At 38.2% G+C, this 20,371-nt stretch overlaps 2 protein-coding genes across 3 annotated transcripts; both read left to right on the top strand.

Annotated features, from left to right (window-relative positions):
• Positions 1-7,145: 7,145 nt before the first annotated feature.
• LOC111449759 (sigma factor binding protein 1, chloroplastic-like) lies at positions 7,146-7,913 on the top strand. The gene has a single exon (XM_023089795.1). The coding sequence runs from the start codon at positions 7,334-7,336 to the stop codon at positions 7,790-7,792; it is 459 nt and encodes a 152-aa protein (XP_022945563.1). The 5' UTR covers positions 7,146-7,333; the 3' UTR covers positions 7,793-7,913.
• Positions 7,914-15,704: 7,791 nt separating this feature from the next.
• Positions 15,705-18,759, top strand: LOC111449986 (transcription factor IIIA-like). Of its 2 annotated transcripts, XR_002711745.1 has the most exons (7): positions 15,705-15,864; positions 16,803-16,937; positions 17,412-17,694; positions 17,783-18,021; positions 18,115-18,258; positions 18,346-18,554; positions 18,615-18,759. XR_002711745.1 is itself a non-coding variant. In XM_023090109.1 (6 exons), the coding sequence occupies exons 2-6, from the start codon at positions 16,803-16,805 to the stop codon at positions 18,487-18,489; spliced, it is 945 nt and encodes a 314-aa protein (XP_022945877.1). In that variant the 5' UTR covers positions 15,705-15,864; the 3' UTR covers positions 18,490-18,759. The 2 variants fall into 2 exon arrangements, 1 of the variants encoding a protein (XP_022945877.1); XM_023090109.1 differs by having other exon boundaries at positions 18,346-18,759.
• Positions 18,760-20,371: the final 1,612 nt, after the last annotated feature.

Here is a 20,371-nt window from a genome sequence, read left to right on the forward strand (position 1 = left end):
CCTTTAGCTTGTTGGGTCGGTGGGTTTGACATGGATGATTTTGGGGGCAATTCTTTGTTAGTGATCTAAATTTAGGGATTGAGATTGAATTTGAATTTGAAAATGCATACACCATTGTCAATCTCTTTACAGTTTGTTTGACTGATCTTGTGGCAACTCTAGAAAACTCCCAAATTCTGTTTTTGTGGGTAATTTGTTGAGTAATGATTGGTGGATTTGTTGAAACTATGGGCTTTAAACATCTCAAACTTTTAGTAGAGACCGTTAAAGTAATAACTTGTGATGCTCAAGTAAAAGAGATTCATTTTATCTATGGGGTCGGGACCCGCGGAGGTACATCCCGAATAGGGTGGGGAATAGGGATGGGGAATGTTTTTCTCAGTTACACGGGGCTAGGGATGAAATTATGTTACGGCTCAAATCCACCGCTAGTAGATATTGTTCTCTCTGACCTTCCTCTAAAGGTTTTTAAAACGCGTCTACTAGGAAGAGGTTTCCACGCCCTTACAAAAAGTGTTTTGTTCTCCTCCCCAACCAATGTGGGATCTCTCGTTCCCTTCTCCAATTGACGTGAGACCCTCAATCCACCCCTTTTGGAGATCAATCTCCTTTCTAGCGCATCGCCCGGTGTATGAATCTAATACCATTTATAACATCCCAAATCCACCACTCTATAAATAATGTTTCGCTGTCTTCCTCAACGGATGTGAGATCTCACAAATTATATTTTTCATCTCTGTTTTCGTCCACATACATTTCTACTTCTTAACCATATTAAAAATGAATAAATCAATTAGTTTGGAAACTCTTATTATAAAATTTAAACTAAAAATTACGTTAAGATTTTTTTTAATTATTAAAAATTATGTTGTGATATTAAAATTTAAATTTTTAGAAATTAAGTTTAATATATTAATTTTTAAAGATTTTTTTTACGATTTTAATAAAGATTATATAAAATAAAAAAAATGAAGACTAATCAAAATTATAGAACTAATTAACATAAATAAATATATATATATATATAATATTTTAATATATTTTAATATTTTAGAATATTTTAGTATATGCTAAATTAAAATAATTTAGATATAAGTTTAGTCATTTAACTTTCATATATGTATATATTTGATTTCTGAACTTTCAAAAATATCTAATAAGTCCCTAAACGTTTAATTTTGTATTTAATAGTTTCTTGACACGTTCAAAATTCTGAAAAAAAAAATAAGAGATATGATAGATATAAATGTGAATTTTATATATAATGAAACCTTAGAATATTAATTTTGAGTCGAGGAAATCCGTGAATTTCAAAAAATAGTTTAGGGACTAAATTAGTAATTTTAAAAGTTTAGTGTGAGATCCCACGTCGGTTAGTGTGGAGAACGAAACACCCCTTTATAAGGGTGTGGAAACTTCTCCCTAACATAAGCATTTTAAAAACGTTGAGGGAAAGCTTGAAAGGGAAAGTTCAAAGAAGACAATATTTGCTAACGGTGGGCCTGAACCGTTACAAATGGGATCAGAGCCAGACACCGGATTATGTGTCAGCGAGGAGGTTGTTCTCTAAAGGGGGTAGACACGAGGAGGGTGTTCTCCGTGGGGGGTAGATACGAGGAGGCTCTTCCTCGAAGGGGATAGACACGAGGCGGTGTGCTAGTGAGGACGCTGGCTCCGAAGGGAGTGGATTTTGTAGAGGTCCCACATCGATTGAAAAAAGGAACGAGTGCCAGCGAGAATGTTGGGCCCCGAAGGTAGACACGAGGCGATGTACCAGTAAGGACGCTAGCCCCGAAGGGGGTGGATTTTGTGGGGGTCCCACATCAATTAGAGAAAGAAATGAGTGCCAAGGACCACGAGGAGGCTCTTCCCCGTAGGGGGTAAACACGAGGCGGTGTGCCAGTGAGAATGCTGGCTCCAAAGGGAGTGGATTTTGTAGGGTCCCACATCAATTGGAGAAAGAACGAGTGCCAGCGAGGACGTTGGGCCCCAAGGGTAGACACGATGCGGTGTGCTAGTAAGGACGCTGGAACCAAAGGGGGTGGATTTTGTGGGGATACCACATCGATTGGAGAAAGAAACGAATGCCAGCGAGGACACTAGGCCCCGAAGGGGGGTAGATTGTGAGAATCTTCAGGGGAGGAGAACGAAACACCCTTAAAAGTTTTGAACGAAAACTCGAAATGGAAAGCTCAAAGAAGACAATAACAGTAGGTCGGGGTCGTTACAGAGACCAAATTAACATAAAATTCAAAATTTTCGAAAATAAATTTGTAAATTAGAGTAATTTTTAAGTACATGCATTTGGAAATGATTGATTGTGACATTGATTTTGATAGATTGTGCATATATACCAAAAATCTTTCCAACTTTAGATATGATTGAGAACCTTAGCTGCCTAACTGATTGATTATGTTTCAAAGGATGTCTTGTCGCTTCTGTTCTAACTTCATAATCGGTATCACTTTGTTACAAAAAAGAAAAATTACGAGTAAATTTTTCTATTTAACATTTTTTTTTCTCCCGAACGAGCATAATTTAATTGGCGTAGAACATATATCATCTCTTTAGTTTGTTATGTATTGACATCAGCCTCACGATTTTAAAACGTGTCTACTAGATAGAAGTTTTTATAAGAAATGTTTCGTTCCTCCTAACCAATGTGAAATCTCACAATCCACCCTTTTGGTCTAGCGTCTTTACTGGCATACCGGTTCCAGCGTCCTTACTGGCACTCCGCCTGATATCTGACTCTGATACCATTGTAACGACCCAAGTCCACTGCTAGTAGATATTGTCCGTTTTAACTCCTTATGTATCACTGTCGTTTCCACACCCTTATAAAAAACGTATAGTTCTTCTCTCCAACCAATGTGAGATCTCACAATCAGGGACAACCGAGGATATTGTCCCCTTCACCATCTACAGACCCGAAAAGGATCTCTAATCTAAACTCCATACCTGATCAAATCAAAACAGGGTAGGGCCTGTGAGACCCGACCCCATGAGTAATTTTGCTATCCCCAAGTATAAAATATGAAGATTTGAACTTTTAATCTCGAGAGGAGTACATTTCAATTATCGATGAGACATGCTCGATTTTTTTTCAATTTCTTTTAGTTTCGTCCAACCAATAAAAGACAAATTTACCCTTGAAATTCTTGGTCATAACATGTGATTACATTGCATAATTTCTCAACTTGAAAGCGAAATGGTTAGTTTCTTGGATTTTTCCTTTTGACCCAAAATGTGGCTTTCAAGCTTTCGTGTTCCTATTTTTTTCTCCCTTCATATTATTATTTTATTACAATATTTTTATTAGGGTGGATAATATGATATTTAAAGAATTAAAATCCGCAATATTTACAAATAATATTTCTATTTTCCGGTCGGGTCGAGCGGTCGAGTTATTTAAATTATTTTATAAATTTATATTTATTCACGATACATAATCATTCAACACACTCTTAAAGATATATATAATCATTCAACAAAATCAATGACAAGCAAGCGACGTTCGTGTGCAATTAAGAGGGTCTATGTGAGTATTTAAAATATATATATATAATTTCGAACGAAAATTATTAGTATTTTATTTCTAAAATATCTTTAAATTTTAAAAAATTTAAATATATATATATATATATATATATAATTTGAATAATTTTTAATTTTTTTAGAAACTTTTAAATGTGAACATGATTTTTAAATATTTTTTTTGAAATGATTTTTTATTTTTGGATTATGAAATCAAAGTCAATAAATTGAATTTTTGGATATAATTGATTTACTCAATTGACTTTTTTTTTAAAAAAAAAAAAAATTAATTTTTAATTTCATTCAATGTACCTCAATATTGATTTATTCCCTAAATGCCCTTGTGAAAACAAAGTCTACCCCTCAATATTCTTTGTAATTTATTTAACTAAATAAATATGGATTAATCTCTTTTTCAAATTATAGTTTTGACACGTTATTTAAGTCAAATTATAAACTTTTTTTTTTTACCAAAATTAACAAATTATAATTAAAAGTTAGAATTTTGTCCTTACAATTCAATAAATCGAGAAAATACTCGTGGTATAATAGAGTCTATTTTTTTTAGAGTTTTATCAAATTATAGAAATTAATTTAAATATTTAAAGTTATAAGGACTAAATTCTAATTTTTTAAAATTATAGGGACTAAATTGATAATAATAAATTATACCGAGCACACAAATTTTCATAATTCCATGGATGCCCTTGAGATGCTAGCAAATTTGACATAGACAGCTCCGAATTGTCTCTTTTTTGGTATTCCAAATTCCACTGTGCCCTCTAATTTCCTTTCCGAATCTTTGGGATGTTCATATTTTATTTTATATTTTATTTCTTAAATTAATTCCGTGGAAAGAAAGTAAAAATAATTTTGGTATTTTTTTAATTAAAAAATGGTTTCGTTTTTTAATTTTAGAATCATGTTGCTGACGTGGCAGTGATGCAAGGAAGCTTAACAAACAAAATAAACAAATAAATAAAATAAAATAAAATAATCGTCCGTATGGTATTTCGAATGTATTTTCTTTTTCCTTTCTAGAAGCTTTTTTTTAAATAATAATTAATAATATAGATCTTAATTTTTTTTAATAATTTAATAACACGTGAGTTCGAGATTTAAATCTTTGTCTTGTGAATTGAATCAGTTATGACTTAACCATCGAACTCGAGCAACTTCATATCCAACGACAACTCGAGCAGCTCATGAACTCGACGATGACCACACAACCAAACTTGTATAGCAATGACGACGCAAGCAAAATACTCATGCGAGCGTTGACATGACAATGTCTTCACGTTGACGCCACAAAAACATCGATGCAAGAAAATGATTTTCAATAGCTACTTTCCGTTGACACCATGAATGGCAACGATCAAGTCAGTGTCCAACGATTCCACAATGGTCGAAACAATCCTCTCTAGCGAAGTCGAGGTAGCAATCGTTTTTCCCCAACGAATCGATATCCACGAGGGTTTGTTCCACGTCATTTGGTTGTACTACGAGGGTTTTTATGACCTACATGTAAGCCTCTTCAAAACTGCCTTCTTCAACTGTGGGTGCCTCGTTTATATATAATGACTCACGGTCATGATCTGGATCAGAATTCAGAATCTGGATTTGACACCTGATGACCCCAGCATCTCTTGCGACATGGTCACATTACTTACTTCTCGCTTCCAAGAGTACCCACAGACCAACACATGTCCTTTCAACATATTTTGTTTTCACTCACATGCATCTCACGAGACCACCCAACATAGAAATTGCTCAATGTAGGTTCGGTTCATTCATGTACCCTTATTTACTCGGGTGTCATAGTCTAAATTCAAAATGTTCGATCCTCACGTTCGTTCTAGTTTAATGAAATATTTTTGAATGTAGAGTCACATGTATTATTATTAAATAAAAAAATTCATAACTTTAGCTTTTAAAACAACTATTATACTTTATTTAATACTTTTAAGCATATAATATAAGTATATATTTTCAAACGGTCAAATTGATGTAATGTGGATCATTATTTTAAAACTATAGTGTTACATAAAATAAACCAAATTATTATATACTTTTGACTTATTTTACTACAGACTTTATTAAAAGTGAACAGGTCATCAATAAACAAAAATAGAAAGGATCAAGTCCAATACTTTATTTTTTAAATAATAATAATAAAATAAATAAAATTGGAGGGTGATTATCTCAATGATGAGCAACAATAGCCACACGTATGATTTCAAAGGTCAAATATCAAAAATTTATAAATTATAAGTTAATTATAAATTAGTCGGACCTGATAATCCGACCAACTCAGACTATTTGATCTGAATTATAAAAGTTAGGTTAGGTTGATTTTTTAGATTTAAATTGGGACGAATTGTCGGAAAATCGAAAATTCAGTTTGATTTTTCAATTGACATTTTTTTTATCGGGTCAACCGAACTAACCTTACCATACTTTTAAAAAAAATTAAGAATATTTAATGTTGTAACCGAGGTTAGTAATGCATTGTGAATTGTAAATATTTAATATTTAAAGTTTATGAAATTTTAATTATTAATATAAAGTTGGTAAATTAATTATTTTATTAATACTTTTTAATTTAATTTCAGTCTTTGTAAATTTATCTAATTTTATTCTAAATTCGTCGAAAAAAAAAGTTTATATTTAGCCTCAAGTTAAATAAAAATATTTTTTTAATATTATATATATTTTTTTTCAACATGTATAACGTGACTTTGAATATATTTATTTTTATATTAGATGAGTTGAAAGGAATATTAGATGAATATATACTAAAATAAGAAAAAAAAATGTTAATTATAATTTTAAATTTTTTTAAAAGATAAAAATACTTACTTTTAAAAATATTTTAAAAAACCCCTTTAAAAATATTAATCGTATCAATTTCCGTTCTTTTTAAAAAGATTTAGAGTATTTTTTAGAAAATATCTCCAAGTTCAAAATTAAAATAATTAAAATAAATTTTGATTTTTTTTTTATAAATGATAAAAAAATAATACCCTTAAATCAATATATCTAAATATTATTACATAAATTATATGAATAATTTTTTAAAATTAATTTAATTTTGGAAAAAAATAAAGGTGGAATAAATTAAAATTAGATTTATACTCTTTCCTGGAAAAGCCAATGGTCCCAAACGGTAATTTCACACGTCAGCCATGGATTGGGGGACACGTATTCACGGTGTTCTCAGAATCCGAAACCTAGAATTCCAAGTCAGACATGGCTGCGCACGTGGCTTAATTCTTTATTATTATTTTTCCATTTTCTAAAAATAAATGTTCGAGTTTATCAGCTATTCCAATATTTTACTCATTAATTAATTAATAAAGCTCAGAAAATTATCATTATTTATTAATTTAATTTATCCTAAATAATTTTAAATATATATTTAATATTAAAATATTAAAATTGTTAATAATACATGTCTGAACTAGACTCACGAGTCTGGATTAATTATATTTAATTTTAATAATTAATTTTAATTAAACTAATTTAAAAAGTTATTATTTATTTTATATTAACTATATATATTAGGGGTGATTTAGGGACATGTGGAAAGAAGCTTCTATTGGGTTTCTTTCATTTTCATTGGGGATTTTCCCTATTCTCATTTTTCCCCCAAATTTTCCAACCCTAACATTTTCCCGGAAACCGCCTTTGTTTGTTTCCCGAGAAAATTTCTCCTCGCCTCCGTACTTCTTATATAAATCACCGCCTCACACTTCCATCCTTCCACTCTAAAATCATTCACAGAACTCGGAATCTGATGGATCTTACCGCCAAGAAGCAGTCAAAGCGCCGATCTAGGAAATCGGCCGCCGCCGATTTCAAAGTCGTGTACATTTCGAATCCGATGAAGGTGAAAACCAGCGCCTCCAGGTTCCGATCTCTCGTCCAGAAACTCACTGGCTTGGATTCCGACGCCGAGAGGTTCATGGAATTGATTGCCGCCGCTGCTTCAAGTGATCGGAATAATCTTCAATCGTCGACATCGGCGTCGGCGTTCCTTGATTATCAACTCCTCGGCGATGACGATTTAACTGATTGTGATCATCGGCTTGTGGCGGGAAAGATTGAAACGGCGGCGTATCAGTCGTCGGTGGCTCCGCCGGAGGATTTGGTTATGGAGAACTTTGATGCGAGTTTTGCGGAAATGTTTCAAAGCTTTTTGCATGATTCTTCTTCAACGCAAACTGAGATGCCAGGTTTCAGTGCTCTACTGTAAATTCGATATTACGTTTTAATTTCTCCATTTTTTTTTAAATAATGTGACGTGGATTTTTCTTGTCACATTTCTTTTGTGATCATAATATTATTTTTAATATAATATAGTGAATTTTGAGTAATTTATACTGAGTTTATTTGGATTTGAAATAACTATTGGGTGGTCGAGATCGAACTAGTGGTGTTTAAGTAATTTAGTGACCGAAAGAACTCGATCAATTCATCAAAATCTTCGGTGAAAGTTGAATTGAGTTTATGTAACAGTCCAAGTTCACTGCTAGTCGATTTTGTCCGTTTTGGTTTGTTACATATCGTCGTCATCCTCATGGTTGGAGAGGTTTCTACCCTCTTATAAGGAATGTTTGGTTTCCCTGTCCAACCAATGTGAGACCTCACAATCCACCCCCTTGGGGCTAGTGTCCTCGTTGGCACATCGCCTGGTGCCTGACTCTAATACCATTTGTAACAGCCCCAAACCCACTGTTCATCGATATTGTCCGCTTTGGCTCGTTACATATCGCCCTCATGGTTTTAAAATGTGTCTATTATATATTTTGTATTATTATATTCACGAGATCGTTGTTGTTGTGGGTCATGTGTGTATGGAAGCGTTTATATCTTATCTTTTAAGTAAATGTCAAGCTCATCTTAAATATATCGACAAACTAATATAACGGCATATTCCCAAGATTAATCTTGAGTTTTAATCCATAAATCTATAATTAAAATTAAATCACAAAATATTTTTGACCATTAAAGAATAAATGAAACCCGCTTTTAAAGTTCGTAAGGTATAAACAAAACGTGTTAATTCATATCAAATTACGTATAAATAACTCATATTTGCAAGCAAAAAAAAAAAAAAAAAAACATCTTTGAAGTTCTTAACCGAATCATTGGAATCAAGAGTTATATAATAGACAAATTTAAATGTTCAGAGATTTGAATTTGGGACCAAGAGTATAAGGGTGAGGAAACGTCTCATTAACGGACCATTTTGAAACTGTGAGGTTGATAAGAATATATAATGAGCCAAAATTGACAATATTTGCTAGTAGTAGGCTTGGGTGTGAGATCTTACATCAGTTGAAGAGGGGAACGAAACATACCTTATAAGGGTGTGAAAATCTCTCCTTAACAGACGTATTTTAAATTCGTGAGGCTGACAGCGGTACGTAGGGGCTAATGTGAGATCTCACATCTCTTGGAGAGGGGAACAAAGCATTTCTTATAACGGTGTGAAAACCTTTTCATAACAGACGCGTTCTAAAGCTGTGAGGCTGATGATCGTATGTAATGGGCAAAACGGACAATATCTATTGACAGTAGGGTTGAGACGTTACGAGTGGTATTAGAGCTAGACATGAGGTGGTGTGCCTACGAAGACGCTAGGTGTCACGGTCATGCTCGTCCAGGGCATGTTGCCCATGGCCGCATGTCCATGACAAGCCAAACCCTTGTTATGTCTTTTCATTTGAGTGTTTTTTCCTTTTGTACTTCTAGGGCGTATGACGCCTCAAAAATATCATGTCTAGGCCTGCCAGAACTAAAATGGCCCAGAATGTACCATAGGGGGATATGACTAGTCGTCAACTTCTCCCTACCCAAGGTTATATATGCTAAGCCATTGTTATCTTTCTCTTGCTTGCTTATATAACGTCTCTTTCTAAAATCTCGCTCTCTTCTCGTTTTCTAAAACCTTCTTTTAAAACCGAGGCTAGAGGCTCGACCGTACGTCGCTTGGCCGTAGGCGACGCAAGAACAAATTGGCTTAACTCACTTGTCGCTAGAAAGTGAGTGCCGCACAATCGCTAGTCCGCTGCCTTCGAAAGTGCGATTGTGTCAAGTGGTATCAGAGCTTTGTTAGCTCCGTAACGTCATACAGACCGAGATCATGTCGATGACAAAGTCGACACCCAAAGCACAAGCCGACCGGCTTACGCTAATAGAGGAGGAGATGCTGTTCCTCAAAGAAGTCCCTGACACCCTCCGTTTCCTGGAAACACGGGTGATCGAATTGAGTGAGAAAGTCGTCCAAGTCGACGCAATGGGCAACCGCCTGGATGGGTTGCCAATCGCAGAACTGATGTTTCGAGTGACCTCGCTTGAAGAAAGAGTTGCTCCTACGAGCAGCCCAAAACCGTCTAGTAGTCTGGATAGCTCTGTCGCGCACAAAGAGGGACGTGGCGAAGAGTTCGACGTACTACAAAATACAATGATGAGTTTGTTCAATGGATTGGCTGATGAATTCAGAACAACAATCGACGACCTCCAAGAAAGAATGGCCGCCATGAGCACTCGAATTGAAGTTACCATGAAAGCCATGGAAGGCGTCACGGCTGGACAAACTAATGTAGGATCTAACAAACTAAGGTTCCCAGACCCCAGAGCCTTCAAAGGGAATCGGGACGCCAAAGAGTTGGAGAACTTCATCTTTGACGTCGAACAGTACTTCAAAGCCACAACGGCTTGTACCGACGACAAGAAGGTGACCGTAGCCGCAATGTATCTCATAGACGACGCCAAACTGTGGTGGCGTACGAAGGTGCAAGACATCGAGGATGGATTGTGCACCATCGACTCATGGGAGGATCTCAAGAGAGAGTTGAGGAAACAATTCCTCCCCGAAAACGCAGGGCATATAGCAATGGAGAAAATAGTAGCCTTGAAACACACTGGAAACATACGGGACTACGTCAGACAGTTCTCAACCCTGATGCTGGATATCAGGGGCACAGTAGAGAAGGACAAGGTGTTCTTTATAAATGGTCTACAGCCATGGGCCAAAACAAAGATACATGAGAACAGGATCCAAACCCTAGCTGTCACAATGGCCTGCGCCGAGAGACTCGTAGACTGTGGGAACGAAGCAGGATCCCAAAGAAGAGCGACACCAGCCCCAAACAATGGGGGGCAAAACATACAGACCACCAGGCCATCGAAATGGAAGCCCCAACAGACCGAGCGGATGGACGGATAGACCTCCTCAGAACAATCAAGCGGGGACATCTCGAGGGCCTTACCATCAAAAGAACCACCCGACGATGCCTTTGCAATGCATACTGTGTAAAGGCCCCCACAAGGTATCCTACTGTCCTCATCGGGCCTCTCTCACTGCACTCCAAGTGTCTATTCAAGAGAGCAATGAGGCAAGGGTCGAGACTTTGCTAGACAAGAAGGAAGATCACGATAACCCCCGAATGGGCGCACTCAAATTCTTGTCAGCCCTCCAACGGAAAGTCGAATCGAAGGAGATAATAGAGAAGGGGCTCATGTTCGTAGATGCCACAATAAACTCTCACCGAGCAAGAGCACTCTGATAGACTCTGGAACAACCCACAACTTCATTGCCGATCAAGAAGCCAGAAGATTGGGACTCACCATAGGAAAAGACCCGGGGAAAATGAAAGCTGTCAACTCCGAGGCCTTGCCTATTGTGGGAGTTTCCAAAGGAGTCCCCTTCAAAATAGGGGATTGGACTGGAGAGCTAGACCTTGTCGTGGTTCGCATGGACGACTTCGACGTGGTACTTGGGATGGAGTTTCTCCTAGAACACAAGGTCATCCCAATGCCATTGGCAAAATGCTTGGTGATCACCGACCGCAACCCCACAGTAATACCTGCAAGCATCAAGCAACCAGGTAACCTTCGAATGATCTCGGCCATACAGCTGAAAAGGGGACTCGCACGAGAGGAACCCACATTCATGGCCATACCACTGATAGAAGAAGCAACCACCGAAGAGGCTGTCCCGGAGGAAATCAAGGAAGTACTAGACAGCTATACCGACATAATGTTAGAGAGTCTACCCCAAACACTACCACCTCGTCGAGGCATTGACCATGAAATCGAACTCCTCCCTGGGGTTAAGCCGCCAGCGAAAAACGCATACCGGATGGCTTCGCCTGAGCTAGCCGAATTGAGGAAACAACTGGACGAGTTGCTGAAGGCGGGATTCATTCGCCCGCCAAAGGCACCTTATGAAGCCCCCGTACTGTTCCAGAAGAAGAAGGATGGGACGTTGCGTCTGTGCATAGACTATAGAGCCTTAAACAAGGTGACGGTACGTAACAAATATCCTCTGCCGATAATATCCGACTTGTTCGACCAATTTCACGGGGCCAAGTACTTCACGAAGTTGGACTTACGATCAGGATATTATCAAGTACGTATTGCCGAAGGGAACGAACCCAAGACGACGTGCGTAACAAGATATGGGGCTTTTGAATTCCTAGTAATGCCCTTTGGCTTGACAAACGCCCCAGGTACGTTCTGCACGTTGATGAACCAGGTTTTCTACGAATACCTGGATCAGTTCGTCATAGTGTACCTCGACGACATCGTTGTTTACAGCACAACCCTCAAGGAACACAAAGTGTACTTGAAGCTAGTGTTTGACAAGCTCCGGCAGAATCAGCTGTATGTGAAGAAGGAGAAATGTGCATTCGCACAAACATGCATCAACTTCCTTGGACATGTCGTCAGATGTGGACAAATTAGTATGGATAGCGACAAGATAAAAGCTATCCAAGAATGGAAAGTTCCTACTTCCGTATCTGAATTGCGGTCCTTCTTAGGACTAGCCAACTACTATAGGCGGATCGTCGAAGGGTTTTCACAACGAGCCGCCCCATTGACAGAGCTGTTGAAGAAAGACCACCCTTGGTCGTGGTCGAATGATTGTCAAATGGCCTTTGAAAATCTGAAAACAACCATGACGAGGGGTCCTGTCCACGGGTTGGTAGATGTCACAAAGCCATTTGAAGTAGAAACTGATGCTTCCGACTTTGCTCTAGGTGGGGTTCTTATTCAAGAAGGTCACCTCATCGCTTACGAAAGTCGAAAGCTCAACGATGCCGAACGAAGATACACTGTCTCCGAGAAAGAAATGCTGGCTGTAGTCCATTGCCTTCGAGTCTGGAGACAGTATCTCTTAGGATCACAGTTCGTAGTGAAGACGGATAACAACGCCACTTGCCACTTCTTTGATCAACCCAAATTAACAGCAAAACAAGCCCGGTGGCAGGAGTCGTTGGCCGAATTCGACTTCAAGTTCGAACACAAAGCCGGAAAGAGTAATCAAGCAGTCGACGCGTTGAGTCGGAAGGGCGAACATGCGACCCTGTGCATGTTAGCCCATATTCATTCAAGTAAGATCGATGGATCGATGCGCGACATCATCAAGGAACATTTACACAAAGACCCATCGACCAAAGCTGTCGTCGAACTAGCTAAAGCTGGAAAAACACGACAGTTTTGGGTTGAGGGGGACCTCCTGATAACCAAAGGAAACAGATTGTACGTCCCAAGAACGGGGGAACTGAGGAAGAAGCTCATTCAGGAATGTCATGATACCTTATGGGCCGGACACCCTGGGTGGCAAAGAACATACGCCCTAATAAAGAAGGGGTACTTCTGGCCAAACATGCGAGACGACATCATGCAATACACCAAGACATCCCTCATCTGCCAACAGGATAAGGTCGAGAAAGCCAAGGTCTCTAGACTCTTGGAACCTCTACCTGTGCCAACAAGACCCTGGGAAAGTGTATCTCTGGACTTCATAACACACCTTCCAAAGGTCGGGGAATATGACGCCATCTTGGTTATTGTAGACCGGTTCTCAAAATATGCGACATTCATCCCCACTCCCAAATTATGCTCGGCGGAACTCACAGCCCAACTGTTTTTCAAACACGTCGTAAAGCTATGAGGCATTCCGTCGAGCATCATCAGTGATAGGGATGGCAGATTCATTGGGACATTTTGGACTGAGTTATTCGCTTTCTTGGGAACAACCTTAAACATCTCCTTGAGTTATCACCCTCAAACCGATGGACAGACAGAACGGTTCAATTGCTTGCTCGAAGAATACTTATGTCACTTCGTCGACGCTCGCCAAAAGAACTGGATACAATTGTTAGATGTCGCTCAATTTTGCTTCAATTGTCAAACAAGCTCGTCTACAGGGAAGAGTCCCTTCGAAATTGTAAGTGGACGACAACCGGCCTTACCTCATATTATTGATCATCCTTATGCAGGAAAAAACCCTCAAGCTCACAACTTTACAAGAGAATGGAAGCAGACGAAAGACATAGCCCGGGCATATTTAGAGAAGGCTTCCAAGCATATGAAGAAATGGGCGGACAAGAAGCGTCGCCCCCTTCAATTCCGAGCAGAAGATCAAGTCCTCATCAAGCTAAGACCAGAACAGATCAGATTTCGTAGCCGAAAGGACCAGAGACTAGTTCGTAAATATGAAGGCCCGGTTGAAGTTCTTAAAAAGATCGGGGCTACCTCCTACCGAGTTGCACTACCCGCATGGATGAAAATCCACCCCGTCATTCACGTGAGCAACTTGAAGCCCTATCACCCTGATCCAGACGACGACCAACGAAATGCAACCACAAGACCGAACATCGATCTGAAGCAAAAAGAAACAAAGGAAGTGGAAGAGATCTTAGCCGACAGGGTTAGAAAGATAGGAAGACCTGTACGGACGATTCGTGAATTCCTTGTCAAATGGAAGAATCTCCCTACAGAGGAAACAAGCTGGGAACGCGCCGAAGATCTGAACTCTGTCGCCACCCACATCGCAAGGTATGAAAGTAGTCGATTGACAGGGACGTCAACCAATTAGGTGGGGGAGGATGTCACGGTCATGCTCGTCCAGGGCATGTTGCCCATGGCCGCATGCCAATGACAAGCCAACCCTTGCCATGTCTTTTCATTTTAGTGTTTTTCCTTTTGTACTTCTAGGGTGTATGACGCCTCAAAAATATCATGTCTAGGCCTGCCAGAACTAAAATGACCCAGAATGTACTATAGGGGATATGACTAGTCGTCAACTTCTCCCTACCCAAGGTTATATATGCTAAGCCGTTGTTATCTTTCTCTTGCTTGCTTATATAACGTCTCTTTCTAAAATCTCGCTCTCTCCTCATTTTCTAAAATCTTCTTTTAAAATCGAGGCTAGAGGCTCGACCGTACGTCGCTTGGCCGTAGGCGACGCAAGAACAAATTGGCTTAACTCACTTGTCGCTTGAAAGTGAGTGCCGCACAATCGCTAGTCCGCTGCCTTCGAAAGTGCGATTGTGTCACTAGGCCCCCCAACGGGGGTGGATTGTGAGATCCCATATCGATTGGAGAAAGGAATGAAACTCCTCGAACGCGTTTTAAAACTATAAGACTAACATCAATACTTAATGGGTCAAAAAGCAATAATGACAGTCGTCTACATCCCCAAAAGTTCAAAAGTCCACCGAGAGAATGCTAATAGGTGCATTTGAATGTGAGCATATGACACTATTTGTGACATCCTAGTTCAAAAGAGATACATGAATGAATCGAAACCACATCTGAACGAGACAAAAAAATTACGTTACTACCCATATCAATAAGGTGCACTTTCTTTTTTGGTGGCTCAATCATAGAAACTCCATTGTTAAACGTGCCTTACTTAATGGATGTGACTGATGACAAAGTGAGCTGAAATGATTCGTGTTTTCACTCTTAAGTAGTGAGGAGTGGATAACGTGACCGTCGTAGAGGATGCAAAGGAATGTCAGAGCCATTAGATATCAACTCCCCATCTGAATCCTAGATAAATTATCAATTCACTATATTAACTAATGTTGGAGTGAAAATATATTATTTGAGTATATAATATTCTTTTAACGTAATTACTGATGATATTTTAAATAAATAATTGAAATTGCTTTTCTAAAATATAATACAGACAAAATAGTTTTTGGGCCTAACTTTAGGGCCTGAAGTATTAATCTGCAGTTTGAGATCCAAAACTTTATTGGGCCTGGGCCCAAATATGAAGAAGCCCACTATCCAGTATGAGGTGCTCTAGGGTTTTTACCGCTCTTCTCTCTCTATATATATTCAGCTTCCGGATATTTCGGAGGAAAAGGAAAGCGGCCGAGCAACACAGCTGGGAGCTGAATCACACCCTTCTTGCAGCACAGCCCCTTCCTTTTTTTCTCTTGTTGCCGCCGTCGCTCGCCGGAAAGTCACCATCACCTTCTGCTGTGGCCCTTTATCCATCTCTTGCTCATTCTTAAGGTCTGTCCGGATCTATGGTTTTTCTTTTGTTTTTCGTTTTGGTTTCTTTAGTTGAATCAACTTCAAAATTGGGGAAATTTGGAATTAGGTGAGATTTAATTTGAAATCCTTCCGAATTCGAGGAAAAGAAATAGAAGGTTTGTGTTATGTGCTGTTTAGATTTGGTTGAATCTTCTCGGATAGGAATTTTGTTCGTTTACATCGCTATTGACTGATTGTACTGATTAGAATAGATCGTGATCTGAGTGTCAATTCACAGTTAGCAACGAGTAAAATCATGGTAGGAGTTGTTGTTCATGTTGTGTTTCGGACTAGGGGAGTTATTAGACAGATGAGGGTTTTATCCTGAAGCACTAGGATCGTTTGGAACGAAGATTTTATAACAGCTCAAGCCGACCACTACCAAATACTGTTCTATTTGAGCTTTCCCTTATAGGTTTACACGCCCTTATAAAGATGGTTCGTTCTTCTCTCCAACCGATATAGGATCTCATAATCTACCCCTTCGGGCCCAGAATTCTTGCAGATACTCATTCTCCTCTCCAATCGACGTGGGACCCCCCAATTCACCCCCTTTGAGGCCCAACGTCCTTGCTGTAACACTGCCTGGTGTCCATCCCTTTTGGGGCTCAACCTCCTTGCTGGCATGTTGCCTGGTGTTTGGCTTTGATACCATTTGTAACAACCCAAGCCTACCACTAGTAGATATTGTCCTATTTGGACTTTCCTCATGGGCTTCCCCTCAAGGTTTTAAAACCCGTCTGCTAGGGAGAGGTTTTCACACCCTTAAGAATGCTTTGTTCTTCTCTCCTGCTGATGTGGGATCTCACAGATCTTCTTTGTTTTATTGAAAGGAATCTTTTAGTATTCGTTTGAATGTTAGGAGAGGCTAACCGTTAATTTGAATGCATTATTTATCAATCTTGTTTCTTTTCCAGATGGAGAGCGGGAAATATAAGGATGATGGAGATGATAAGGCGAAAGACAGAAAATCCAATATTTGCCTCGAATGTGGCGCTGCTTTCAAAAAGCCTGCTTACTTGAAGCAACATATGCAAAGCCATTCGCTCGAGGTATCTTGAGATGTTCAATATCAATTTCGTTTGCTTAAATCAAGTGCCCATGTTTGGTTTTTTATTTTAGCCATCCTAATTACATGTTCTTCGCCCGGTTTTCATTTATTATGAATTATTCACAGGTTCTTACTGAATTCCTTCCTGTCAATTCATTATCTTTTCTCTTGAATTGAAGAACATTGGTTTTGCAGGAAAATCCTTAAATATATTAACATAATATGAAAGATTCTGGATACCTCAGCGTGAAGCATTGGATCCCACATTAAGAACTCCAAAATGTATGAGGCTGCATTTTCCTAGCTTGATTGGATCAGTATCAGGTTGGGAGACCTCCTGAGAAGCTCCATCAAGGGGCCTCACTCACGCTACTATAGTTCGAGGTTTGAAGTCGAGTAATTAAGAATGTTGGGAAGTTACTTTTTAGTTATTTAACGTAAAGTTGACCGATCTTATTGTATTATGTTAATGCAGAGGCCATATATTTGTACCGTAGATGGCTGTGACGCGAGTTATAGAAGAAAGGATCATTTAACTCGACACCTTCTCCAGCATCAAGGAATGATATTCAAGTGTCCTATCGAAAATTGTAGCCGTGAATTTGCATATCTATCCTGTCTGAATCGACACTTGAAAGTTTTCCATGAAGGTGATACTCCTGAAGTTGAATGTCAGAAGCGTTTTGTTTGCCCGGAAGATGAATGTGGAAAGGAATTCAGATATGCCTCTCAACTGCAAAAACATGAAGATTCGCACGGTTGGTCCCGATCTTTTCTATAAGAACTTAATTTTGACTGTTTGACTCGATGTATTGTGTATTAATTTCAATATTTACTGTACCGTAGCTAAGCTAGACTCGGTAGAGGCATGCTGTTCTGAACTGGGTTGCATGAAAACATTTACGAACAAGCAATGCCTTAAGGCTCATATGCAGTCCTGCCACCAATACATTGAATGTGAGATTTGTGGTGAAAAGAAATTGAGAAAGAACATCAAGCAACATCTCCGACAAAAGCATGAAAGTGATGGTCCGCAAACGACAATTCGATGCACGCACGAGGGCTGCAGTAATGTCTTTTCAACAGTAAGTAGCTCAAACTCTGCAAACATCTCCGAGCTTTGTTCTTCTTTAGACTGGAACGATCTTTGATGTGCTCCTTCGTTATTGATCTCCCAGAGTTCGAATCTCCGTCAACACGTAAAGGTCGTGCATCTGGGACAAAAACCTTTTGCTTGTTGTTTCCCTGGTTGTGGCATGAGATTTGGGTACAAGCATGTTAGAGACAATCACGAGAAAAGTGGCCAGCATGTCTACACCGATGTAAGTTAGCATTTAGCCATCGTTGCGTATTCGTATACTTTTGACCTTTAGATAGATGATTAACGGAGCGTTTTTCTCTGGAATCAGGGGGATTTTGAAGTAGCTGACGAGCGATTCCGCTCGAAGCCAAGGGGTGGGAGAAAAAGGGTTTGTCCAACTGTTGAAATGCTTATACGGAAGAGGGTTACCCCCCCAACTGAGCTGAATTTCATGATGGATGAGGACTGTTAGTATGTCCCTACTAGAAAAGTACCCAACCCAACCCAGCCAGACCCCTTGTTGATACTAATCCTACGCTCATTAGAAGTATTTTGATAGCTTATGACTGATAGAATCTGTATGTATAATCCCGCGTTCATATTAGAAGTATTTTGATAGCTTATGAATGATAGAATCATCTGTAAGTAATGTAATATATACTACACTTTCCCAGAATTAGAACAGTCATAGTATGTATTTTTGTGTTCTTTGTATGATAATCAAGGAGTCCTTTGATTGTTATCGACCGTTCTTTACCTATTGTAACAGTTTAAGCTCACCGTTAGTCGATATTGTCTTTTTTAAGCTTTTTTTTTTCAAGCTTTCACTCAAAATTTTTAAAATGCGTTTGTTAAAGATAAGTTTTCACATCTTTTGGGTTCAACGTATTAGCTGGCCACTCGTTCCTTTCTTCTATCGATGTGGGATCTTTTAATTCATCTTTGTTGGAGGCTTAGTGTCCTTATTAGCATATTGTCTTGTGTTCACCCCTCTTCAAGGCTTAGCCTCATCGTTGGCACATTGTATGGTGTTTGATACTATTGCTATTTGTAATGGTCTAAACTCACCGCTAATGGATATTGTCATCTTTGGGTTTTTCCTTTCGGACTTTTTTTCAAGGTTTTTTAAAACATTTGCTAGGGAGGTTGCCACTCCTTTTTAAAGTGTTTCATTTTTCTCTCTAATCGATGTGCGATCTCATACATATCATATTATTTAACACGAATAAATTCATAGCATTTTATCCATACTTATCATATATGATAGATCATGGTGTCTCATGAAGTATATGCATCACAAAATTTATTCAAAAAATCATAACATGAATAGTAACACATAGATAGAGTCATAGAGTACGTGTTATTCATGCCTCAAACAATTTCATACAATCTAGCTCCTTGTTGACATTCACGATTCACATATTGTTTATAGTTTAAGACTCACTTGATGCTTCTAAGCTCATCTTAGCCCGTTGTTTTTAGGTTCATAGAACAAATAACGAAATACAATATAAAATTTTTGAAGGGTCTAATTTTAATTATAAAAAAATCGAGATTATTTCATATCACAATGTAGTACGTGGAATCTAGTAGAGTCCCATTTCATTTGATTACTTAGCAGAAAAGACAAAATATAAACATTTTTCATATGTTTAAATCAATTTGGATCTTGTGAAATGAATGTCAAATATAGGAGGTTAAAGGTTAAAGGTTAAAGGTTAAAGTCAAACGTAAAATTTTCTAAAGTAAAAAATGAATGTCAAAAAATGACAACTATTACCCTTTCTAAAACAAACATCGAATTTTTATTTTCACATTGAAATGACGTTAAATAATTTTCACGTGTTATATTTAGGAGTGTATATAAGTTCGGTAGGTTGAACTGGAAATTTTTTGGACCAACTTGAAATATTGGGTTGGGTTGGTGACTCGAGCAACCCAAATAAAGTTTATAACCCAACTCAACCCAACCCTCTATCTTGTTATTATTTAAAAAAAATCTTACTTATCCCGATACATGTTACATTAATAACTAAAATCTTATAAACTATAAATATCAAACATTTACAAGTCACAACGTATCATTAATATCGATTATTTAAATATTCTTAGTCTTTTTAAAATAGGGTTCACGGTTGGGTTGACTCAACCAGATGTCAATGTGCAAACTAAACCAAACTTTCAATTAAAAAAAAAAAAAAAATCCAACCCAACCCGAACAAAAAAAATAGCACAACTCGACCTTTATCGTGTAGGTTGGGTAGTCGAGTTAGTCGGGTCAAATGAATGAACAACCTAGTTACATTTAAGAAGAGAAATCTTCCATTACGACTTCTAGCTCGAGCCTCTAACCA

Source organism: Cucurbita moschata, unplaced genomic scaffold, assembly GCF_002738365.1.
Source record: "Cucurbita moschata cultivar Rifu unplaced genomic scaffold, Cmos_1.0 Cmo_Scf00011, whole genome shotgun sequence".
NCBI classification, from domain to species: Eukaryota; Viridiplantae; Streptophyta; class Magnoliopsida; order Cucurbitales; family Cucurbitaceae; genus Cucurbita; species Cucurbita moschata.